Genomic DNA, 26,179 nt, shown 5'->3' with positions numbered 1-26,179 from the left:
AAGACTAAATCAAGTGTTCTAAGAACATATATTTGCTTTACAAATGGTTGTTGTTTAAAAATAATAGACAAAACATAAAGCTTCTTTACATTTATCTAATATATAGTGTTTGGCAGGTAATAACCTGGATGAATGTAGATGTTCCTAAGGAAAAAATCTGTATAGTGGGATGCTTGGTTCATGAAGAGCTATTAGTGGTCCATTAAATGTATTAAATGAGTGATAGATTTTTTTTTTAAGGATTTTGTCCCTTTCATGTTAATGTTGTCACAGTGTTACCCAAGTTGAAAAACATGACTCCGAGGACGTGAACAAATCCGACTCATTCCCCTGACAGTTCAGAATAAAAGCCCAGACTTGTCATAATTGCAGCACAGCAAGATGAGGTTGTAAGATGCACATGAATCATATGTGCAGAGTGTATCTTGAGTTCATAGAACTGATCTCACTCCCTGTTTAAAAGATAATATCAAAAGAAAATTGGCAACGTGGTAAGGAAAAGGAAAGCATGCAAAAATGAAAGAGAATAAAATGAAAATAAATTCCATAGCATGTACCAGTGGTGTTTTTTTTCGGAAAAAAATACTTGAAGAATCTGCCAGGAAAGTACATGTGCAGAGTGCAATGTAAGGAAAGAAGGAACAGTAGAGGTAACAGCTGCAAAATGGGAGGAAGTGGAACAGCCTTGCAGCTAAGTATAAAAATTAAGTAATTCCACACAGAAAATGTAGTTAGCTATATGCATTTGTGTTAGGGTGGGTAGGAATTTAAATTAAGATGCTGCTGCAGTAAGCTACACTTGGTGCTTCTCAACCTCTGCACCCTAAAACAAGGGAAATGACCCCAGATATATGAGAAATATGGCAGAGGACAGCTGTCTTCATAATAGCCTTTGAACGAAATCTTGGCATGCAGTTGAAATCATGAGCATAACGATTTTCACAATCCTAAAACCCATGTCCAGAGCGTAAACCTTAGAATTCTAGGATATTATTTTTTAAAAGACTAAAATTTTTGCCTCTCTTGGGAGACAACCAATCTTGTGCTGACAAGATTGATTCAAAACAGAAATAGGAGCATAATACAAAACGTGCCTGTAGACAAATCACATTTCCACCATATAGACAAATCACATTTCCACCATAAACTCTACAAGGTGACTTTTCCCCGCTCCCTGCTCATTAATATCTGTTAGGGCATTACATAGCCGTGGGACCAGGACCCAACATCATGGCTCTCTCCCCCTAGGCCAGCCACCTTTCCTTAACCGGTTAAGCATTACCCAAGCAGCAATGTTAACGGCAGCTTAGGGATGTTGGAGGAATCCAGAATGGAATCAAGTGAGTTCAGATTTCTATGCATCTGATCCATGGATTCCACAGCAAACTGTCTTGTCCTGAGTCACATGGATTCTATGGACTTATGGACTGATGCATAGTAGTGCAAGTGGAACAATATTCTTTGTGGTGCATCTTGTGGTACAAAAAAGTGGTATATCCGTGAAGAACATCCAGTTCTATCAATGAGCAGATGATGGAACAAAAGACGCCTGACAATCCATGAAATAGAGATGGAACGGATATAACTGAATCTGTACATCCCTACAACAGCTAAGTAATCAGGATATCAACGTAACCTGGTTTTGAAAATAGGGCTCCTAGTTTGTTTTGAATTCTAGTTAAGCCGGAACCCTGCATTGCCTGAACAGAGATTTACAGGTCTAGGGCAGGATCCAATGGTGCCCTTATGTGGATGGCCAGGTCCACCGGTTCTGGTGTGCATGCAGCCGGCCCCTACTGCTGAAGGCCACAATGTAGCACTTCTGCGGGCAAGCCCCGAAATGAACAGAAAGACTTGTTTCTAGCAGGAGCATGACTTGTCCCTTCCAGAATGTGTGTTTCTGCTCATTTCAGGGCTTGCCTTCGGAAGCGCTACATTGGGGCCACCACACCATTGGGAGTGGTGGACCTGGCTGCCCGCACAAGGGCACCATTGGATCTTGTCCCCAGTATCCTACTTGTTGCATGTGGTGGAGGGGCTTATAATATGCTAAGCATGAGGACTGATAAATACTTATTTTATGAATGGACTCTTGGCAAGTATGAATCCAATGTATCTGGGAGTGAGATTCTGCAAGGCCTAGATACTGGGTGTCTGGAATGTGTTTGTGATAGGGCCTAGGGCGATAGCACTTCAGCGAAATAATGTGATGTAAAAGGGCTCTTAGGATTTAGGAACAGCAGTTAAGCTAAACCCGAAAACAGAGTGGTAGCAGATTGAGACGGTGTGGAGCCTAAGAAGTAACTGTGACATGGTGAAAGCTATTGTATGAAGGAAGAGGTACATTTTTTGTATTGCCATTGAGTATATTCCCATGAAATTCCTCCCACTGCCATTGGAATACAGTTGCGGTGTATCATCTGTATGTAGATTGTGGTATTGTGAGAAAGCACTTGTTTTCTTCAATAAATGCATGTGCTAATACCTCTAATATTAATTTGTATTGAGAAGGATGCCTGCTTTGCTGGGAGTGCTCTGAAAGACTGCCACACTTAACCAACTGATGGGCTGTCCCTGAACCTGGTGTTCTGCCATTTTTGATGGGGAACCCTTTTTAAGAATCTACTGACTGCTTTTCATAGTGCAGTGTGTCAGCCGGCTTATCTTTCACTGCAGTTGCTGTGTGGCAGTAATGATAGGTAGAGAAGTTCTAAGTGGGTCATGAAGGAGAGATCCTTCATGGGCTGCCAAGGCATTTGGAGCCCTGCTGGCACATAGGGGAGGAGGTGTGTTTTTTTTCCTCCAGTGGTTTCTCTCTCTCCCCCCCCCCCCACAATTGAAATACATGGATGGGAAAATACCTGCTGCTCGGGCCGCACAGGAGAATAGAGGTGTTTTGGATCCAGCAAGTCCAAAGCTGCCCCCATCCCCAGAACACTGGTTTAGGGCCTACTGATAGCTTCTGACAGTGGTAGCTTTTTCCTTGCAGACCTTTCCACAGACATTACTGTGACCTACTTCTTCTTGCATGTTGGTTATCCTCAGTTACTGAATGCCTGAATAGGGCTTTCTGCTCCTTCCCACGTGGGAAGGGTTGTATCCAATGTTGGCCTAACATAAGTCCCATTCATTAAGTGGGACTAACATCAGACACAACTCAATGCTTTTTGTTAATGCAGGCTAGAGAGACCCCTTTTTGTCCTATAGAAACTCATATCAAATTTAGTCTGCAGGACCAGTCCTTCTACTCCAATATATTGCCCAAATTAGGAAGGTCAGCATATGGTTCCTCCCCACCCCCTTTTGATTTTAAGGCACCAGAAAGCATGGCAGGATAAACTGGCACAGTAATTGCATTTCTTACATTAGATTCAAGAAAATTTAGGTGCAGAGAAGAGTAGTCCTCTGCTGGGTGCTGTCTCAGTGTACTGTGGACTGTTGCAGATGGCAGCTGTTGGGCTTCCCACCTTTTATCTTTATTGAAGCTGATTTTAAACTGACAGTTTCTTTCTTTGTCTCCCCCCACCCCTTAGAATAATTAGAAGAATTTTGTATTTCACTCAGTAAGAAGCTATCATTTATCATTTGTAGCACTTTGAGAGCCCATAATGAAAAAAAGCATCCCAAAGATGATGAATTGTGATGGAAATGCAGTTGGGATGCTCTGCATATTATTTAAGGGGGCATCTGTTTCTGATTTCCTCCATTGTTGTTGTGCATTGATATATTCAAAAGAGGGTTGTTAAGAAGCAGCATATCTCTTTTAAGGGTGACTGCCTGGAGTCACAGTCTCTGATTAATTCAGAAATCTGAAGAAGCATTCTGATTTAAAACGCACACCATTTTCAGAAAGCACTGGTTTTAAAATAATGTATCAGTGCAAATATTGTGTTTAATGTTTTGATTTAATAAATCTGTTAACCAAATGTCTTACACTCCTTTTCTCAGCTGTACTCTGTTGTTTGAGAATTAATACTCTTACCATGGATGAGTGAGGATCTATCCTCATCACTTAACTTTTAGTTAAATCATTATGTGACCATAAGCTCCATTCTGGTAGAAGAGGGTTTGCCTCCCCCACTCCCCCAAACAATTGTGGCTTGCTTTGACTTTCATTTTGACTTTCAGCCTGCTGTAAATTAATCAGCATAGAAATAGTAATCACAGCCTCTTGCAAGGTATTTTGTGATGATGGGGGTGGGTGGAGTATACTTAAGGGTACAAACATCAGAATAAAATGCAAAACAGCAAAAATCTGAGTGCAGGTGCTCTAATATGTTTGTTACTTAATGTATTAACAGAAGTTAATTAAACATTAGGTAATTTAATTCATTTAGGGCACAATCCTACGGAGATAGTTGGCAGCCTCTGAAGTTGGAGGCTGCTGAGTATCCAGTGCTGGTGGCTCCAGCAGGATGGCTGAAGCGCAGAGGCGATCTTTGCCTCTGTGCTCTGGCTGCCCTGCATTTTCGCTAGATGGGCGATTTTGCCCGTCTAGCTGCGGCACTTCTGAGCGAGGGAGAAGGAGCCTGTGGCACACATAGGAAGCAGCATAACGCAGTTTCCCTGGTCTCCTCCCCGCGCCGCCCCCGGGAATGCCCCCTTCTTTCCATTTCTGGGCACAGAGAGAACTGTGCTGGCTCAAGGGGGAGTGGGTAGGAAGTGTGGTTTCTGAGCTCCGAGGTCAGAGCCCTGGTTCCGACCACGGATTCCAGAAACCAAACAATCCTATGTCCTGCCCAGATGCTCTCTAGAGGGCATAGGGTTGCTCTCTTAATAGTTATGGTTGCTAGGGCCTGAGAAGACATTTGTGGAAAGTCACTCTCCCCACAGTCCAATGGTAAAGCTATTTTTATTTACTTTATGCCAGTCTCCTCCTCACTAATAAATATCCAATGGTGTAGCGTGTATATAAACCATTCTGTAGTGCAGAGAAGGGTGATGACCTAAAGGCAGTGGTCTTGTTCTCCGATAGTTACCTATTTCTGCTCTCTCTTAATTTCACCAGCTCAAATGCCAGCTCACAGCAACTCCATATGCAGATAAGAGTCATGAATATTATTGCATATAGCTGAATTACGTAACCACCCTTCCAACCTTACATGATGTTTCCAGAGTGATTTTCTCTGTAACATCTCAGTTTAAACAAATGTGAAACAGATGTTTAGTTTGGCTGTTGCTTTCTTTGTAAATGAAGCTAGGTTTTTAAAAATATTTTTCATCAAAGATCTTGCTTGGACCACCGCAAATATTGCTAGGCTGGATCTGCAGGCCACCCCTTGGCTATGACTTGATGCTCATCCCTTCCCTAGAGATTGCTTGCTTAGTTCTGCCAGCCAAGCCAAAACTTGTAACCATTAGCTGCTGTCCCTAGAAATGTCAGGCTGCTGTAGAGCAGAAAAGCTCAGTTGGGGTGGGGAAGAGGGACTGGCTACTTTTGTTGTGCATGGCCAAGGCACTCCAGGTGTCTTAGCCAGGCATGTGCCAACAACCCCCATCCTTTCTTCCAACTTTTGAACTGAGGAAGGAATGATGATAGTCATGCGACCACTGAGGCGACCTCTGCCCACCTTGGCAATTTCAAATTTGGGAGAAATGCCCATCACTCATCATGCTTGCCAGACCCCCCTCCCCTCCTACATGGGCACAACTGCCTTTGTCTAGATCCTTTTGCTTAATGCAGGTGGTCCTGGAATCCAACTTTTCAGGTGAAGGTGTTACTGGATGATCAGCCATAATAAACCCTTCTTCGGTCATTACTTGTCTGGATCTAAAATCTAAGTCTAAGTCTAATTTCTAAGCCGCCTTCAAAGGTAGAACCCTCTCAAGGCAGCAGACAAGATAAAACCATACAAAGGGGATACTTAAAAAAAAAAAAGAGTTGAAGGGGTGACATGAGTAGAAAGGAGCTGTGAAGCCCCACCTTTGGCCCTGCCCCACTGTTGTGTGATTCTTTTCTGGATTCCAACATGTTTTGGGGAGACATTTGCTGCATGGCAGCTGTTATGCAGGGGCCCCACACAGTTTAGAACCCATATTCTGCAGGGACGCCTACATGAGTAGATGTTTGCTCTGAATACGTAGGAATCCGGAAAGAGCAGTGCAACAATGGGCGGGGTGAAGGTGCATCCTTTTGTACTTACATAGCCTCTTCAGGTGAATAACAACTGAATAGTGCTTAGCGCTGGTTTTCCAGACTTGTTCTGTGGAACGCCTTGGTCTTCTCCATAGCTCATTGGGAGTTCCCAAATGAGAAGGCCAGTAATGGAAGACAAGATTTCCTGAAAGATGGCTTTCCCACAACTACTGAACCTCCCTGTAACGTGCTGCTGCAGGCAAGTATTGAGTGTGTTCCAGGGTGCACTCTCAATTTACGTGCAGCCCAGCAGGCCTCATGCCGATGGTTTTGAAACTCTGAAAATACTCCACTGCCGACAAAAGAAAAGCAGGTGGAGGAAAGATGGAGGTCCTCTCTGTTTCTGAGACCCTGAACGTGAACTCTGCAACCAGCAGTGGGATGAAGGAGCTGCTTCAGTTCTTGCAACCAGCAGTGGGATGAAGGAGCTGCTTCAGTTCTTGTCCATTGTGTCAATGTCTAGGGTAGCCAGGTGGGTCCTGCTGCCAGGGGATGGGAGTAGTACTTCTGCTAACATATTCTTCAAAACCCATTCACTCCGATTCAGATTCTGTGTTTAAGACTCTCCACACATCCACTGAACTGATAGTTAGTGCCGGTTGGTGGGAAAAGTAGAGTAAGTTTACATGGAGAGGCAGGTGCTAAATATTTGAGAAGCACCCCATGGAGTTGTCTTCTGACTGATCTAGTTGCTTTTAAAATGAATGGCCTTTTTGTCAAGGAGTACTCTAGTCTTATGCAGCTTTAACGTAACATAAAGAACCAGAGGTGTGCGTTATTATGCATACAGGATGTTCAGATCATGGCCATTACCATTTTACACTTCAGATATGGAAGTGAATCAAGAAAAATGCATCCTCTGTGTGCCCCATTAAAAAGTAATGCATGAAGCAGCTGTAAAACATCATAATCATTGCGATTCCATAATTGTCACCCAGGGGGTAGGGAAAGAGGCTTTCCTTTACATTTATTTGTATCATTTTCACAAGACTACGCCCCAGCATCTGTGATTCCTTCAGAGGCAGTTCTTGCTAGAAAACCTATGCTAATTAATTGGGAGAGAAAGGAAGTCCCTTGAAAAAATATATCCAGACAGCTGTCCAAATTACCATATCTTCACATTTGTTTCTCTGAATTACACACCAGCTCAAAGGCATTGTTTGTGTCTCAAGTATGGGAAAATTGGGCAGGTTTCATCATAATGAATGTTGTATTTTATTTCATGGAATCATGAATATGTTTAGTGTCTTTTCCAGCAGCAGCAACAACATCATCAACAGCAACAAACTACACGGAAATAGCAGAGCAAAACTTGGTAGTAATATGCTAGCTTTCCTAATACACTTTTTAAATTTTAGCGATGTTCTCTGTATAGAAATATCTTCAGCTTGGAGTAGTAGATGCGTTTATTGCAGTGTGTGTGTGTGTGTGTGTGTGTGTACGATTGTGGCAAGGATTAGTCAAGCGAATGCCTGACGTGGATCTTATATCCAGAATTAATAATGTTTCCAAATTTAGGGATCACAGCTGCGGATGTAACTGACTGTGGTGAACAATCTCACATGAATGAAAACTGGCAAGGTCAATCATGTTTGTGAGGCTACGTCTGGCTCATTTGAAAAAAAGAGAGAGAGAACAATATTTGAACTTAGTTACAGCACTGAAGGAGAAGGGATAATAGCTGTTCTAGTTAGTTGCTTGTATTAGTCTCATCTTGCTTGTATTTCAAGAGTGAAGCATCTCGGCAATCTGGAAAAGCATCTGAGGGCTTTTGCAGTTGGTTCCAGCCAGGTATTCTGTACAGAACTACCCAAGGACTACGGGTTGGGGGCAAGTGACAGTGAGTAGCAAAGAGCCAGTTTGGCCTATTGAAATTAATTGGTGCTTGATTTGCTTGATCCAGCATGCGTGTTCCAAGTCCTGGGATAGCCTGAAGATACTTTTGGTAAAAGTAAGAACTGCAACAAAATGTTGTAGTGTGGAGTGCTTCTGTTCAGAGATCCTGCCAGCCATGCCCTCTTCCAGGATACTTTCTTCCATTCCCATCCCCAACAGTCAGCAATTTGCATCAACTGAGCGTGCTTGGTTCTCATTGGGCTGATACTTTTTTTGCTCCTCCTCCATAGGGTTTTTCTATCATCATCATCATCATCCTGCAAACCTTTGAGTTTCCCCAATCTTGCTAATAACAAACCCTTGTGAATGGTGCCATTTTGGCTAAATAAGGATCCACTCTTTGAGAATTGAGTTCACTATTTGTATATAGGATAGTGGCCACCCCACTGTCCAGCAGATACCCTAAGCTAGGAATGGGCAGAAGGTAGATCGGAATCTACTGGTAGATCTCTGGGTGATTGGCAGTAGATCTCCAAGGAGTTTTGTTTCCTAATACTTTAACAATAGGAAGTACAATTGTAAGTAAAGAAAAAAATCTCTGTCATGGTTGACCTTGTGCTAAATGCTTATCTCTTGGCCTCAGTGTTCCTCACCTGTAAAATAGGAGTATTAATTTATTGCCTTTGACCATGACTTGGTCAGCTCTACTGGCACTTCGAGAGTTTTGAGTTAAAACTCGTGATCTATAGTAATTTAGATACAGATTTGTATATACCCGGTATGGCCCATGGGGTTCAGTAGATAATTTACTCTGTCCCCTGAGCCACCATTTTGTGTCTGGCCCTGGTTGGTTGACCTTTGGGTTCTAGTAAAAAAATAAAATAGATCCTGCAAGCCTGAAGTCTGTCCATGCCTGCCCTAAGCCAACTTGTTTTGGAGGCCGTGTTGAAGTCTCCCAGAATTATTATGCATGGAACAGAAGGGAGCAGTAATTTCTGTCTGTCCCTGTCAGGGTGGACACTGAGCCCATAGAATCCCAGAGTAGTTCTGATTCTGAGGAAGAGGAGTCACTCCTGGGAGAGGAGCACGCTCCTCTTTCCCAGGGCCAACAGCTGATGGAGATTCCTCCCACCAGCATTCCTAGCTTAGATAGCAGTCCTGGGAGTGACAGAGCGTGGGAAGCAGACTTGATGGATGTGCGATGCCGACGCAGAGAGCGGCGCCAAATGGAGGGCGCAGAAAGGAGGCGTAGTGCCCGTTTGGCGCGCAAACAACGGCTGCGCCCAGAGCATCCAAGGGAAAAGGGGAGGGACTCTCCCTAGTCCTTAAGTTCAGGGGTCTGCCAGTAATTCCCTTTCAAATGGGGACCAACTGTTCCAACATACGGCATAGGTACTCTGCTGCTCATATCTAGTTGCTAACGGTAGAGTTGTTAAGTTGTAAAAGAGGAATAAAGCTTTGAAAAGAATCCCTTTGTCTGTGTCTGGACTTGGCTACTGGATTAGACTGAGAGAGGCCTCCAAGGAGCCCTTGACAGTCCCTATACTTCCCCATTCTGCTCCAAATATTTATTGAAAATAGCTTTGTGCTTCCCGTCATCTTACGTTGCCACAGTAGTGTACAAAATGTAATAAAAAATCCTCATACACTATATAATAAAAGCAATCAAACAGGATCAGCTACAACCATGAAAGGCAGGAAATACATAAAATAGAAAGCTCACATCAACCAGTGTGACAACGCTATAGGTTGGCCAGTTCTGCCATAGATGATAAATCTCCAAAATATGGCCCTTAGCCACTATTTTACATCAGTCAACAGCTGTGCAGAAATTATTAGCCAAAGAGAGTGAGTTTTTTTTGTTTATCTTGCCTGTTTGGCATTCTATTCATTTGTAGCAACATATATCCTGTGCACACTGAGATATCGGAACAGCATTTGCCATGCATGTTCAGGGTGCAATTCTACACTCCAGGTTTCAGTATCACTCGACCTCAGAGATGTAAAATATGTAGTTTTTGGAAATTGTTTTGGAAGAGCAAAGGCTAGGAAGTAATATATGAACACCTTATCTTAAACATGTTATTCATTACTCTAAAAGAAAATATTTTGTAATCCAAAATTGTTCAGTTTTTCCAAGGACCAAAATGGTTCTTGGAAAAAAACAGGAAAGAAGACCCAGAATGTTTGTGTGTTTTCTGGGCCTTCACAACTCTACCTTATCCCCACATGCCCACTTCAGAATAGAAGAAGAAAATATGAGATATATAGTTAAAGCAGTATCTGTCTTGAAGATTGTGATAACTGAAGGGGAATTGATGTGCTCATGACACAATTCTGTGTTGCAAGTTCAAACCCCATCCCCACATCCATTTTCAAAGGGATAAGGAAAGATGCAAAACACACTCAGCTGGAACCAAAATAAGCCTCCCATTAGGGCTCCTTTCATCTGCTAGAGTCTTCTAATCCAGTGGTAAAATCCCACTGGCAGAAGGTGGGGTAGGCAATCTTCGATTCCCCCCTCTCCCAGTAGTCTCCTATGCCACCTGAAAAACTGCTCCATAGGGTTGGGGCATCCTCCAGAACAGTGTGGGAGGTGATGCTGTGAACTGCAGAGGAAGGAGGGAATCAGCAAAGATTACCTTTCCCCCATTCCACTGCCAGGAGTGTTGTGAGTGGAACAGAGGCTACTTGTCACTGGCATAATAAAAATTAGGTTCTGCCCACTGTACATTTTTATCTGCTTGAAGTGTGAACAATGGTTGAACTCCACACCCCTTTTACTGAGGGAGGGGAAAGGGATTGTGGAATCAACTATAATGCAGTATCTGAACTGAGGCATCTCAAACTCTGACTGGTGACGCAACACGACAGCCCACGCTCAAGGTTGAGTATGGGTTGAATGCAGCTTGTCATTGAACTGTGGGTTGTTGCGTTGTGTAAAACCACCTGTGCTAACAAACCATGGTTTGTTAATCATGAACAATCCACAGTTCACAGCCCAATAACAAACCATGGGTTCCCTTCATGGGTTGTTTGTGGTCAACAAACCATGGTTTGTTAGCGCAGCTGGCTTGCACAACAATCCACACTTCAACAACAACCCACGCTTCAATGACAAGCCACACTCAGCCTGTACTCAACTATTAGTATGGATTGTCATATTGTGTGAACCCAGCTGCTGTGTTTTACTAGTGTATATTAACCTAATTGTGTGTAAATAAAGAACATACATTAGCCATGGTACTCAGGTTCAAGATCAATTTCTAACACGACCCTGGATTCTGAAAAAGTCACAAACATCTTTATTTATTTATTGGGTAAGTGGGGAAACCTATTTCTTTAGGCTTGACCATTTCACAGCATATTTTTGTGAAAAGTAATGCAGGAAAAAGATGTTTGGGATTCACAAACTAAGCTATGCAAATAAATATTTAAATATCTTCTACATTTACAAAGCAGTTCAAGGCAAAACTCCTGTAAAATTGCTGAGTGCACAGTTTAATGCACAGTTGCTTTCCTCATATTTTGGAAAAACAGGCTTTTATATACTGTATTAATCAATGTCATGGAATATTGTTCTACTGTGCACCAGTCATGGTGGTAGAACACTGAACACTAAAAATGAAAAAGGAGAAGAATGGAACAGGGTGGGGGAAGAAAGGGAATGTAAAAAAAAAAAAAAACTATGGTGAGATGTATAATCGTATTGAGTAGAGAGATTATTAGAGTCAGGATTTTAAATGAGAAATATTCTTTAAAAAAACTATTATTAGCCCCTATAGTGCTACCTTTAGGTGACATCATTAGACACAGGGAAAACTTGCTGGTCTAGTGAGTTCTAGATTTAGAAGGGTACCTAAGCAATTGCCTCCTGCCACATGAACTTGTGTGGCATTAAGATCGTCCTTTGAGGCCTTTATCTGTGCCCCCCTTCTCCTGCTGTCAGAAGTAAGTTGAGTGGTGATCAGAGAAGTCGTTCCTTTCCACTTGTTGCACCCCACTTTTGGGATGCTGGCTCCAGGTAGGATTACCTGCCACCATCCATAAGTTCATTTTGGTGCTTAAGATCTTTATATTTCCCCAGGCATTTTAGATTTATTTGTTTTTAAATTTATTTGCTTTCATTTTTTCTTTTTCTTTCCATTTTTGTTTTGTGCTTGATTTTATTATATCATTTCTTGTATTCTTGTAAGACACTTTTGAGAATTATTTTTGCTGAAGAGCAATGAATAAATTCTGTCTTTGGCTTTATCTCTAGTGATCGAAAGGCAAGTGTGCAACACAGTCCTTGGCAGTTTCTCCAGCCCTTTGCTTCGGTTTCTACTCCTCCCTCATGATGGCATCCAGTAGTGATGGCAGTGCCTCAGCACTCTCCTTCCTGCAATCATCCAAATTAGGATGGGTTGGAAGCTAGAAAGTTGCCTTTGTAAAAGAGTAAATTTCAGACCACTCCAGATTGCCCAGCATTGTCTAAACTATGGAAGGCTTTGGGCCAGTGAACCCTCTAGCACCAGACTTTGTTTCTTTGTGTCGTTTCCTTTCTTCTACATACCCATTTGATAATTGTGATGTTACTTCATCAAGACTGTCATTATGCATACACACAGACATAAAGAATATGTGAAGGTCCTCCTCCGGGTATCCTTGCCTACTGAGTTGGGTGGTGGCTGAAGAGAGGGCCTACTCAGTAGTTATGCCCTTCCTACACAACTCTCCAGGGAGAGGCTTGTCTGGCACCAAGGGCTGTGGAGGCAGACAAGGCCTCTTATTCACTCAAGCAGTTTTATTTATTTATTTATTTGCATGTATGTACGTTTGTTGTTGCAGGCCCACTTTTAAGCCAATTTACTGTCTTCAGTTACTGTGCTGTACATTATTGTGTTTTATTGCTTTATCTTAAGAACATGAGAAGGACCCTGCTGGATCAAAGCCCTATTTTGTCCTGCATTCTGTTTCCCACAGTGGCCAACCAGCTGCCCCGGGAAGTCCACAAGCAGGACATCATTGCGATAATCGGCTCCCGCTGGTATTTGGAGGCATCTCATAACTGTGAGCCATGGAGGGATGGGATACTAAGGGCACAATCCTATGTAGATAGGTGGCCGCCTATCTCCAATGCAGGGCAGGAGAAGCGAGGAGGGCATTGTTTCTTCCACGCTCCTTCTGCCCTGCATTTTTGGCTAGACAGCCACATTTGGCTGTCTAGCTGCAGGAGGGCAGAGTGTGGGAGGAGGCTGCCGTACGACACACAGGATGCGTAGTACAGTCATTTCTGCCCTCCCCGCCCCAGAATGCTCCTCCCAGAATGCCCCGTTTCGGCCACTCCACGCTCCTCTTGTGAGCATGGAGTATGGGGCTTCTCCACACTGCCGCACAGACAGTGCAGAAAGGGAGGAAGGTTGGTTCCCGGAAAACAAGATATCCTATGGCCATCTAGCCGCTGACTAGCGACCATAGGATTGCTCCCTAAGTTCCATAAAGAAAAGCTGCTGTTGCTTATGTGCTTCTACAGTACAATTGATCCTGGATATACCTTTCTTGCATGAATTCTCCCATAACGTCTTGGATATCGCCTGGCTATTCCTTGCTTCCTTGTAGCATCAGCTCTTCCTGGTAAGCAGATGTTTATGCACTGAGATGGTGTGAGAAAGAAAGCATTCTGTCCATTTGTTGTTGAAGCACGAAAGCTGACCTCTATAAAATGCATTTTGGGTTTACTGGAGCTAGTCCTAACCTGCCTAGACATTGCTAGTGCAGTTGCTTTAGGAAATAGAAGATGTTCCAGTAACAATGAGGGGAAAAATTCAATTTAGCACAGGGATACTTAATATGGATGTGCGAACCCTCCCCAGCTCGGGTTTCTGGGCACCTGCTGAAGCACCGTCCCGGCTTCCCTGGACCGGTGCTTGAGCCCCCATGAGCTCAGCGAGTCACCCACACTCACCCTGGACCCATCTGGTGAGCGTCTGCCATTTTGCCACCTTTTTTTAATAGAAAAAAGGGAACTAAAAAAATGTGCATATTTAAATATGTGCAGTTTGGGCCTGGAAAGCTTAATATGCACAATTTTAGGGTCCTAATGACAAAGCAATGAAAGTATGGACAGAAGGATTAGGAGCCTCATCCTTACCGCCCTCTAGTATGAGTGCTGATAAATATCTATTTTGGAGGCATCCTGGACACTTGCAAACTTGAAAGTGTGTTTAATGCAAAGAGAAAGATGGAACAGGCAAGCCACTAAACATTAATTGCTAGTTGCATACCACTGCTGGAAGTGAATAAGGTTGTCTTGCTAAATGTTGGCTGTGCTGTTGAGTCAGTGATGGCATAGATATAGTGACGCCACCATGATTACTAAACTACTACAGAAATCCTCTGTATTCTTTTGCTGTTTAGATCTCTGTGGGAGGCTGTATGTAGTTACAACTGTATTTGGCTTTTCTTTTACAGCTGAAATTGTATAACAACTTTATTTTCTCTTCTTCTTTTCTCCCATCCCACCATGATGATAATGTTTAACAGACAGCTGAAGTAAATCATAGATTCATAGGAGAATCACAGATCATCAGCCAGCTTCTCTGTACTTAAATGATACCTGACAGATGCTCATCCGCTCCCTCTTTTAAACCACCGGGGAAAGAGAATCCATATCTTCTCTGGTCAATTTTGTTCTCTTTAGGAAATAGAGAACAAACTGTTCTTGCATTTAGAAGCATTTCCTGATACCCACTGTAGTTCCACTTTGCTCCAGTTAAGTCATGTTGTCTCTTCTTTATAGCAGCCTTTTAGCTTCTATAAGGGCCTCTTTAAATAAATTATTAAATCCAGGCTTATAGTTTTAAAACCAGCACTTGAAGGTTATGGTCTTTTGAAAGGATGCCTTACAGATGAATTCAAGTCTCGCCCTTTAGGTGCTGTTTGCCTTTGTGATGGTTCTTTTTCTGGGCAAGGGGAGTAGGGAAGAGGTATGGTTATGTGTGAAATATCAAATAGTTCCTTACGATGTTCTAGATCATAAGGTCTTGTAGAAAGACAAATGGTTAATTAGTTTCTGTCCATTGCAGATAAATCAGAATGTGGAGATCCAGAGGAGTCGCTTGCGTGACGACATCAAAGAATATAAATTCCGAGAAGCTCGAATGCTGCAAGATTACACTGAACTTGAGGAGGAGAACATCTGCCTTCAGAAACAAGTGTCTGTTCTAAAACAGAATCAGGTGGGTGTTGAAATATCTTGCTTTCAGAGGCAGAACACAAATCAGGGTTGGTTGTAGACCTGGAAGGCTTCTAGTTTCCCTTCAGTGCCACAAATTTCAGTCCTGAAAATCCCAAGATCGGCTTTTGTTACGTATTACAATACCACTGTTGGATGATATCGGGCAGTTTTCCACAACCTGGCACCATCCAAATGTTTTGGATTACAACTCCCAGTATTCCTGACCATGAGCCATGCTGGCTGCTGGGGCTGATGCGAGTTAGTCCAAAATATCTGGAGGGCACCATATTGAGGAAGGCTACTATAGAAATTCATCTCTTCTTTCTTATTTTTCCGTTTGCCTGTTTCACTTGGCAATGCAAGCAACTTTAATATATTTTGTAGAGGGGTAGCCATATTAGTCTATAGTGGCAAAGACAACACTAAGAGCCTTGTGGCACCTTAAAGACTAATAAATGTATTACAGCAGAAGCTTTTGTGGACCAAAGTCAGCTTCATCAGATGCAAGAAATGTTATCCTCAGTTGGCAGGTACATGTTGTGGGATCTCTTGGATGTGTGATTAGACATGTTAGTTTCATGACAGTTTTACCTTATGCAGAAATTTGTCCTAAAATTTGATATGCATCTGATGTTCCAAAGTGACAAGTCTATAATAAATTAAAATAATCCTGATACAGAGGTCTTAGGTTAGGCAAGACAGGTCATAATTAAGAGTACAGTGTTTTGCAACTTTGCAATGTTGATATCTTAAGAGAAAGGTAAAAGTGAGGTAACATCCAGCCTTTTCCTGTAAAATATGTTGCTGTCTTTGCGCCATCTTCTTGTATGAACAACTCTTGACTTTCTTGGTCTCACATTCACAGGTGACATTGGAGCATTTTACTACTTTCTCTTTAACCTTTTCATGTTGGGCATTTTAGTGACACTTTTTATGTCATAGGTGGAATTTGAAGGGCTGAAACATGAAATCAAGAGGCTTGAAGAAGTTACTGAATTCCTCAACAGCCAGCTAGAAGATGCCATAAGGTTAAAAGAGATATCTGAACGTCAGCTTGAGGAGGCCTTAGAAACCCTGAAGACAGAACATGAACAGAAGAATAACCTTCGGAAGGAGCTGTCTCATTATATGAACATCAATGATTCCATGTATACCAGCCATTTGAACATCTCTTTGGATGGACTGAAGTTCAGCGATGAAACTACAGAGCCCAATAATGATGAAATTGTGAACGGCTTTGAACAGAACTGCCTGAGTAAAATCAACAATGGCAATAATAAAGCACCCATACCCAAGAAAAATGAGAGCTTCCCTCCAGCCCCTAGTCTTGTATCTGATCTCTTAAGTGAGCTGAATATATCTGAAATTCAGAAGCTCAAACAGCAGCTTATGCAGGTAAATATTTGTTACCCATATGTGTACATTAGCATCCTGAAATTAAGAATTTAGCAAAAATATGTTACTTTTGGATTCTGTTTTGTTACAGGGAGCTTCTTATTGCTACAGTGATATAGCATCAGGAAGTATTTGAATTTATCTTCGCAACATGTGTCTCAGGCAAATTTGTAATATTAACTCTAAATGACAAAGATCTCAAGTTATAAGCAAATCAATATTCTGAGTTCCAAAAAAAGGTGGACATAAGACAGGGAATTAATTTTAGTAATTTCCGTTGGGTGCTAGACCAGGCTTGGGTACTGCCTTTCTCATATGGGCTGACATCCCCTCATACTGTATAAACATCCTTACACAAAGTATTGTTTCAGTCACAACAAAATATAAATAATCTGTTAAAATTTGAAGTCTTCTTTTTGTCCCAAGTTCTGTAGGATCCCACGGACAGCAGTAATGTCACATTTTGTCAGTTGTACAGCAATGTATGCATTTAAAATAGATTATTTCTCTTACGGTGTGACTTTTTCTATTTTTAAAGTACTGTTTTAAGGAAAGAAAATGTTCCTAAATTTCAGCGCATGAACCTGTGCTCCTAATATATTTTAATTGGGTATGTGCTGTTGTTGTAGAAAGGGGCCTAATTCTGTACATGTTTGTGCTAGGAACTCTGTGAATGGACAGAAAAACCCAGTTTGCATGTAGCAACAATCCATGAGTTGTTTAGCTCATGAATTGTTGGGGCTTCATGTGAGTGAGTGTGCTGGATTCCACCTGCTCACCACTTCCGCTTTAGGACACAACTCAACATTCCTGGGTTGTTGGTTGTGTTGCCCAGAGTTTTAACCCAACAACAAACCATGGGTTAAAACCCTGAGTTGTTTGACCCTCAATAATCCAGAGTGCTGGGTTCAAACGTCACAACTAACAACCGGGGTGTATGTAGGGTTGTTTCCCAAAGTGGATGCAAAGTGAAAGTAGCGAGTGGGCAGGAGGGAGGTGCTTTGTAAGGTGTTAGAGCTTACTTTCTAAAGATACTTCTTATTTCTGTTTCCATAAAGGGTGTGTGTAAGTATATAGGCTTGTTTTGACCCATTAATTATTTTCTTTTAGGACTTATAAGGTGCTGCCTAAGTACTATTCTTAGATAGGCATAGACCAGGGGTGGGCAACTTGTTGCCTTCCATATATTTTGGCTTACAGCTCCCATCTGCCCTAGCTAGGAGAGGCAATGGTGAGGGATGATGGGAGTTGTAGGCCAAAACATCTGCAGAGCCACGAGCTGTTCATGCCTGACATAGACCCTAGAGAAACCTGAGGCTGCAATTGTGTTTGAAGAATCAATTATCAAAGTGTAATGCAAGTCGCATTAAGTTTTGCAGCATTCTTATTGATGCACAGGCTGCATGATCCATGAAGAACATAGCTACTGGCAAAAATTAAAATGAATAGTGTGACACCTTAGTCATCAGCATTTTGTGAACACACTTGTAGCCCCAGGTTGCAGTTGATCACTTTGCTCATGTGTCAATGCAGAACACAACTAGCTGAAAGAATTAATGTGAATTATACCGAGTCAGATCAATGGTCAACCTATGCCAGTGCTTCTCTGGAATTAGCTGACCATGGTCTTAAGGAGATATCTACCTCTACTACCCCTGTTACCTGAGATCCTTCAACTACTGTGCTCTACTAAGGATCTATGGATCTTTTATGTCAGCTGTTAAATCAGATGTATGTTCAGAAAGGTCAACATTAATTTTTATTTATTATAGATGGAAAGGGAAAAAATGAATTTGTTGTCTACGCTCCAAGAGTCTCAAAAACAACTGGAGAACACCCGGGGGGCACTTTCTGAGCAGCATGAGAAAGTTGGCAGACTCACAGAGAACCTCAATGCCATGAAAAAGCTCCAGGTCAGCAAGGAACGTCAGTCAGCACTTGACAATGAAAAGGAACGCGACAGCCATGAAGATGGAGATTATTATGAGGTTGACATCAATGGCCCAGAGATTCTGGAATGCAAGTATAAAGTGGCTGTGGCAGAGATTAGCGACTTAAAAGAAGAGCTTAAAGGCCTTAAGGCCAAATATGAAGAGTGTCACTCCAAGTATGAAGAGGAGAAAAACAGGTATGAGACAGAAACTCAAGCTCTGACAGAAAAGATCACTTCGTTGGAAAAATCTAGTAGGCAAGATAGGGAACAAGTAGTCAGATTGGAGAAGGAACTCAAGAAAGTCAGTGATGTTGCCGGGGAAACGCAAGGCAGCCTTAGCGTAGCCCAGGACGAACTGGTCACCTTCAGCGAGGAGTTAGCCAACTTGTACCATCATGTCTGCATGTGCAACAATGAAACTCCAAACAGGGTGATGCTGGATTACTACAAAGAGGGGAAAGGAGGACGCACCAGTCCAGAGGGCAAAGGCCGCAGATCGCCAATCCTGCTCTCTAAAGGCTTGTTGTCTATAGACTTAGGAAAATCAGAGAGTGGGAGTGGTGACAATAGCCCTTCACCAGTTTCATCTCTCCCTTCACCAGTCTCTGATCCCCGGAAAGAACCCATGAACATTTACAACCTGATTGCCATAATCCGTGACCAGATCAAGCATCTGCAGGCAGCTGTAGACAGAACAACAGAGCTGTCTCGACAGCGAGTGACTACCCAAGAACTTGGGCCAGTAGTGGACAAAGACAAAGAGGCTCTTATGGAGGAAATCTTGAAGCTGAAGTCACTGCTGAGCACCAAGCGGGAGCAGATAGCCACTCTGAGGACTGTACTGAAGGCCAATAAACAGGTGGGCAAGTCTGTGAGTATGTGTGAGTGGATGAGTGTGTGTGTACATCTGCAGTGTTACACAGGGCTTGCACTGTAAACAAAAGGGATTCAGCATATAAGTGGTTCTATTAAGCCAGGTTTGAAAATAAATACTAGCTCACTGCATGCATTCAGATATGCAAATAATAATTTTACTAGCCCGTTCGCATGCATACTAGCTCATATGTGCCATATGCTGTATCATGCTCCAATAAATGCCAATTTTTCCTGTTGGTTCAGAGAACTCTGGGCTGGATATTACATTAGATATGAGGATCACCATCTCTGTAGTACCATGGTGTTCAGTGGGCAGGAGGTCTTTGACCTTCTTCCTGGACGTAGATTCCTCTACACATCAGCCCTCCTCTGTAATCCACCCTTCCCAACTCTTTACTCTTTCAATTCTGCAGCTCCAAGTCGTATTTCTCCCCTGTCCTGGGTAGCCAGTATTTCACAAGTAAAATAACGCATTTTGGTAGATTGAGGTTTGGGATCTGAAAATCCAGTAAAGTACGGAAGTTCTATTTTTTACTTTCATCTTGCTCCCAGACTCACCAGGGCTCCCATTTTGGCTGTGTCCAGTACCCTTTTCAGGAGCTGGGAGGGTAGTATTTCTGCGATCAAAAGTTGTTATCTCTACTGTTATCTCAGCTGAAAGCCCATGCTGCCATAGCTTCTGCCTTCGTTAAGTCATTCAGGCCTGCCCTATATAGCAGCATGAGGTGGGAGGTTCCTGAGATGGTGGCATGAACTGCAGCACTGCTGCAGAACGATGTGTGTGTGTGTGTGTGCGTGTGAAAGATTTGAATGCTTGCCCTATATTAGAAACTACCTGCAACTGGAAAACCAGCACATCAGCCACAACCGGTTAAGCTAGAGCCATGTCCCCTGATGTGCTAGTTGTTTTTTTTGTTTTTGTTATTCACATGCTTTTTTTTAAATGTGGGGAAACATCTAAAAGTGGATCACCCACCTGTAGTCCAAAGCGGCCCAGCCCATTCTTCCACCTCATTCTACTGCATTTGTAGACTCCACCTCTGTCTCTGTATCCCTGAGTCCTGACTGCCGCTAACTAGATGCACAGCCTTGATCTTTTGCACCTGAAAAAGCACACCCCAGGCAGGTATTTTTCAGCAGCACCCTATGTGCAGGTTTAATGTTCAAACTTTATCCTATAGCCCTTGAACCTGCTCTCCATGGCAGCTGTGACAAAGGCAAATTCACTGCTCAGGATCATTTGGAAAGACAGCGAAAATAAAACTGCAGCATATAATTTTATAGCGTAGCCACATTTGGAATATTGTGCACAAGTTCTGGTTACCCCATTTCAAAACGGAAACCTTGGAGCTATGAAAAGTACAGAAAAGGGCAACCAGAATGGTCAGGGAGTTGGGGCATCAAAGGTTTTTTTAAATCTTAGAATAAAGAGAGGGGGAATATGATAGATAAAATTATGTGTGGTGTAGAGAAAGTGGATAGAGAGCAATTTTCTCACTCAGAATACTAAACCTCAGGGTCATCCAATGAAATGGATTGGCACTATATTTAGGATGGGGAAAGAAAGCACTTTTTTACACAATGCACAATTAATTTATGGCATTCGCTGCCAGAAGATTTGGTGGTGGCCACTAGCTTAGATGGCTTTGAAAGGGGATTAGACAAATCCATAGCAGATAGATCTGTCAGTGGCTATTAGAAATTATGGCTGTATACAAGGTCCATAGGCAGGATATTATTGAGCACCAGTTGCTAAAGAGCAAGGGCAGAAGAGGGCCTGTGTACTTCCCAGAGGCGTTTTGGTTGGCCATGGTGAAAAGTAGGAATCTGGACTAGAGAGACCTTTGGTCTGATCCAGTAGGACTCTTTTTATGTTCATTCGATGTTCAGTAGCAAGCAGTTCCTTTCACCTTGCATCTCTGCTGAACCTCACTGGTAGGGTAATATGCTCATATTACAAGAGTACTCCCTGATGATTCTATACCTTCAATAGGCATCAGTCTGAAGTAAACTCATATTGTAGTCCTCTGTTTTCAGCTCCTGATTAAGCTTCAGAGCTTCGTGACATCAGCTGTGTGAAGTTCTAGGATGCTTACTACTTAATGTTATTGTTTCTTATTTAGGTGTAGATATAAGGAGAAGAATATTCTCAAATGTAATGTTGTTGTTCAGTCGTTCAGTCATGTCCGACTCTTCGTGACCCCATGTACCATAGCACGCCAGGCCTTCCTGTCCTGCGTTCTCTCCCGGAGCATGCTCAAGTCCATATTCATTGCATCACTGATGCTATCTAGCCATCTCATCCTCTGCCGTCCCCTTCTCCTTTTGCCTTCAGTCCTCAAATGTAATAAGATGTGATTTATTTAATTGTCCTATGGAATTGACTCTATTGCCAAGTCATTGTTTTGGTATGCAAACAGATTAAAACCCTCTTTATTCAACTATTTCATGAAAAGTTCCATTAACTGTGAACATTTTCTTTTGCTCTTTTTTGTAAACAATAAGACAGCGGAGGTTGCCCTCGCCAACTTGAAAAGCAAGTATGAAAATGAAAAGGCCATGGTTACAGAGACGATGATGAAGCTGCGCAATGAACTGAAGGCTTTAAAAGAAGATGCTGCTACATTCTCTTCTCTGAGGGCCATGTTTGCTACCAGGTAAAATGCACTGAAAATTCTATACAAGATGGTTACATAAGAAATAAATAGAACTTACTTGCTACATTGTCAACTTTTGGAAGTATAAATTAATGAGCTTACTTGATAAGTGGAGTGTGTATGTGTATACAGGCATGTGTGTATATACATATATACAAGCGTGTATGTGTGTGTGTGTGTGTGTGTGTGAGAGAGAGAGTTGGATTGGAGCCCATACAGCCCCAAAGCAGTTCTGATTCTGAGGAAGAGATGGAAACTATAGGAGAGGAACCCACGCGCTGTTCAGAGGCGCCACCAGAGAGAGAGCCCCTCCCTGCTCACATTCCTGAGAGTGGTAGCAACCCTGGCAGGCAGGGGGAGGGACAACTGGAGCTTCGGGATGCTAGGCGCCAGCACAGGGACAAGAGGGAGATGGAGGGTAACAATCCTGTTGCATTATGTGGTGGAGGCGGTTCCAGCCAGATCAGGCAGGTGGAGAGTTGCGTCCCTGCACCAGCACTCCAGGAAGTTAAGCATGTCCGAGCGGAACTATACCATCTGGGAGAAGGAACTGTTAGCGATTAAGTCTGCCCTGGAGACGTGGCGTCATCTTCTGGAGGGGGCGCAGCAACCCGTCGAAGTCAGGACTGACCATCGCAACCTGGAAAATCTCCAGACAGCCCGCACCTTAAATCAGCGGCAGATTAGGTGGTCTTTGTTTTTTTTCCCAATTCAGCCTGAAGATCTGCCATGTGAAGGGCACTGACAATCAGCAAGCAGGCACCCTCTCTCGTAAGCCGGACTTCCAGCCAGGGGGTGAGGAGAGTCCCTCCCCCACTCTCATTCTTCCCCCCCCCCCGAAAGTCTGGCCGCGGCGGTGGGGCCTTGGTCTGGGGAGGAGCTCCTTCGCACTGAACAAGCTCGGGATTATTTGGTCCGCGAGAAGGTGGAGGAGTTGGGGCTAGCCTCTGGCCCCCCCAGTCTACCCCCTTCTCCCTGCAAGGCAGGTTGCTTTACCATTCAGGCGGGGTATATGTGCCTTCTAAACTCCTCCGCGAAACAGTCCTCCGTCAGTGCCATGATTCCCCCACCTCTGGGCATTTCAGCTTCGCCAAGACCCTACACGGGGTGATGTGGGAGTTTTGGTGGCCCCGAGTGTGTTGGGACGTCAAGACTTATGTTGCTTCCTGCATGACCTGTCAGTGGGCGAAAGCCCTCCCGGGCAAACCCACGGGTTTACTTCACCCTCTGCCTGTCCCCTCGGGTCCTTGGAAGCTGCTCTCCCCGATTTCATCACCATCTTGTGTCGCTCACAAGGTAAGACCACCATTCTGGTGGTGGTGGATTTATTTTCTAAGATGGCTCACTTCATCCTGTGCTCCGGGCTGCCCACAGCCAAGGAGACGGCAGAGCTCTTTTTGTCGCATGTTTGCTGTCTTCATGGATGGCCGGAGGGACTTATTTCGGATAGGGGGGCCCAGTTCATGCCTTTCCTCTGCTCACCACCCCCAGATGGATGGTCAGACCGAATGCACCAATGCGACTCTAGAGCAATAATTATGCTGTTATGTAAACTACCAACAAGATGAGTGGTCTTCCCTGCTGCCTCTGGCAGAATTTGCTTATAACAATGCCTGCCATGCGTCTACCCACCAAACTCCCTTTTTTGCCAATTTTGGGTACCATCCCAAGGCTTTCCCTTCCTTGCTTGGTCCATCCTCAGTGCCCGCAGCCCATGAGTTTTTAGAGGAGCTGCGCTCGGTGCACCACCTCCATCGAACAAGTGAAAGCAGCGTAAAAAGAAACTGCAGACCAGTGTCGCCAGCCCAGCCCGCCCCTGCAGCTGGGGAACTGGGTTTGGTTGTCCACCCGATACCTCCCCTCTCACTCTCCCATGAAGAAGCTCGCAGCCCGTCGCATGGGTCCTTTCCAGATTACGGCCCAAATTAACCCTGTCGCTTTTCGCCTGGCTCTTCCCCCCCCCCCATGAAAGTGCATCCTGTTTTTCATCATTCCTTGGTCTCTAACAACCCCCATCGCTCAGTCTGCTCGCCCCCACCTCTGGTGCTGGTGGTGGTGGAGAGGAGTTTGAAGTCACTGAGATCCTGGACTCGCGCCTTTCCTGCAGGTGCCTACAATATTTGGTGGACTGGAAAGGCTATGGGCCAGACGAACGTTCCTGGGAACCCGCTGAGCAGGTGCTTGTCCCTTTGCTGCTGCGGCACTTCCACCAACGATACACCCACAAGCCGGGGGCTCCGGGGGGGCATGAGAGGGGGCCTCATGAGAGCAGGGATAATGTCAGGGTTGGACCGGAGCCCATAGAGCCCCAAAGCAGTTCTGATTCTGAGGAAGAGATAGAAACTGTGGGAGAGGAACCCATGCGCTGTTCAGAGGCACCGCCGGAGTGAGAGCCCCTCCCTGCTCACATTCCTGAGAGTGGCAGTGACCCTGGCAGGGAGAGGGAGGGACAACTGGAGCTTTGGGACACGAGGCGCCGGCACAGGGACAAGCGCGAGATGGTAGGAGCTGAGAGGAGGCGCTCAGCCCGCTTGGCGCGATGTCAACAGCTGTGCCCCGATGCCCCACAGGAAAGGGGTGGACTTGGCCTCCTAGCCCTTAAGTTCAGAGGCTTCTCGCCTTTCCCCTCCAAACGGAGACCAACTGATTCCCTAGGGCTAGAAACCCCTGGTAGGCAGCTCTCTTAAGTTTCCCTCATTAGGCTCAGGCAATTAGCATCTGTAAGAGTCATTAGGTTGAATGGAAATAAAGCCTTAGAAAAGAGCCCTGTCGTCTGCATGTTGATTCTGGCTACTTGAGGATTTCAGAAGGCAGCAAGGGCACTCCTGACAGTGTGTGTGTGTGTGTGTGTGTGTGTTTGAGAGAGAGAGATTATTTCCCATAGTAAAATCTTTTTTTCTGGTTCACAAGAAAGTAATAGATTCTCTTTAACTATATGCATTCTCTCTCGCTCTCTCACTCACACACACATACACAGAATTCCTCATGTTGACTATGTGTGTTTTCTATAACATGAAAGCAGGAAGGCATCACTAATGGAAATGAGTGTTACTTGGGGTTAGAATTCCCTGTGTTAAAAAAAAACATAAAATGAGAATTTAGAGCATTATGAAGCATTATTATGCTATACTTCAACAACGATTAATAACAGACAAAATTTGGTAATATGCCAAGTGTGGATAAAAAGTGAAGATACAAACAGACTTGTACCTGTCTTACCATTCAGTTTAATAGTTTAATCACTGAATCACAACATGTGACGAAAGTTTGTTTCTCTTAGTCATAGATGTGGTGTTGTTGGAGGACATGGTTGTATATTACATGCCATAAAAGGTGGTCTGTATTTTATCTGCATCTTGCAAATCATCACCTATCACAGGCATACTTTTTAAAATCAATATTGCTGAGGACAAGTATTGTGGGAAAACAGGGAAGAACATTTTGTCATGTACATTTCAGCTGAGAAATCTTTGCGGAAACTGCTGTGAGGAAATTATTCTGGAAATGTAATTGGCAGTAGGTAGGAACAATAAGAGCTAATGTGACACCTGGGATGGGAGAAGCCAATGAAGGGACTATATTGCCAAATGCAAGAGGGACCAGACAGATGTTGGTTATGACTACCATTTGATATAACTTGATAGTCTGCATGTCTGACTGAAATAATTTTCACAAGCCACATGGGAAAAGAACCTGAATGAACCTTGAAGGGTATTGCTTGCATCTTTTTCTCATCTGGCATGAATGGTTTTTAAACTGAAAGGAGATGTTGTGCAGACTTGCTATGCAAAAACAATGGCATTTTTTCAGATCTTCCATGGGGCTATGGTTCGTCATGACAACATTTCATAGAATAAGGTTGTAGCATATGAGTAGAAGCCTATTCTGCTACCCTCTCTTAAATACAGTCATATTTCAAGAAAGGGTTAGAATGCACCTCTGGTTAAAACAAGAAAGGCAGCAGTCTTCAGGGAAGGTTTGAAGAATGACTATGTGGTTATTATGAATATTTCAGAAAAACTAATATGCTACATACAGAGTACTCCTTATTATTTATATTTTCATGACTCTTTAACACAGTGTGGACAAAGTGTGGCTCTCCAAATGTTGTTGCACTGTGACTCCCA

The 26,179-nt window shown here is 43.5% G+C and overlaps 1 protein-coding gene across 3 annotated transcripts in view; it reads left to right on the top strand.

Annotated features, from left to right (window-relative positions):
• BICD2 (BICD cargo adaptor 2) overlaps positions 1 to 26,179 on the top strand; it is a 129,846-nt gene that overhangs the window by 86,978 nt on the left and 16,689 nt on the right. For all 3 annotated transcript variants that reach the window (XM_084839997.1, XM_084839998.1, XM_084839996.1), the window contains exons 3-6: positions 15,040 to 15,192; positions 16,134 to 16,586; positions 18,359 to 19,378; positions 21,901 to 22,052. In XM_084839997.1, coding sequence (XP_084696123.1) covers positions 15,040 to 15,192; positions 16,134 to 16,586; positions 18,359 to 19,378; positions 21,901 to 22,052 — 1,778 coding nt within the window. The remainder of the gene's footprint in view (positions 1 to 15,039; positions 15,193 to 16,133; positions 16,587 to 18,358; positions 19,379 to 21,900; positions 22,053 to 26,179) is intronic.

This window comes from Heloderma suspectum, chromosome 2 (assembly GCF_057233095.1).
Source record: "Heloderma suspectum isolate Gila_16-S chromosome 2, 16-S_ref, whole genome shotgun sequence".
NCBI lineage: Eukaryota > Metazoa > Chordata > Lepidosauria > Squamata > Helodermatidae > Heloderma > Heloderma suspectum.
This window is presented reverse-complemented; position numbering and strand designations above follow the sequence as displayed.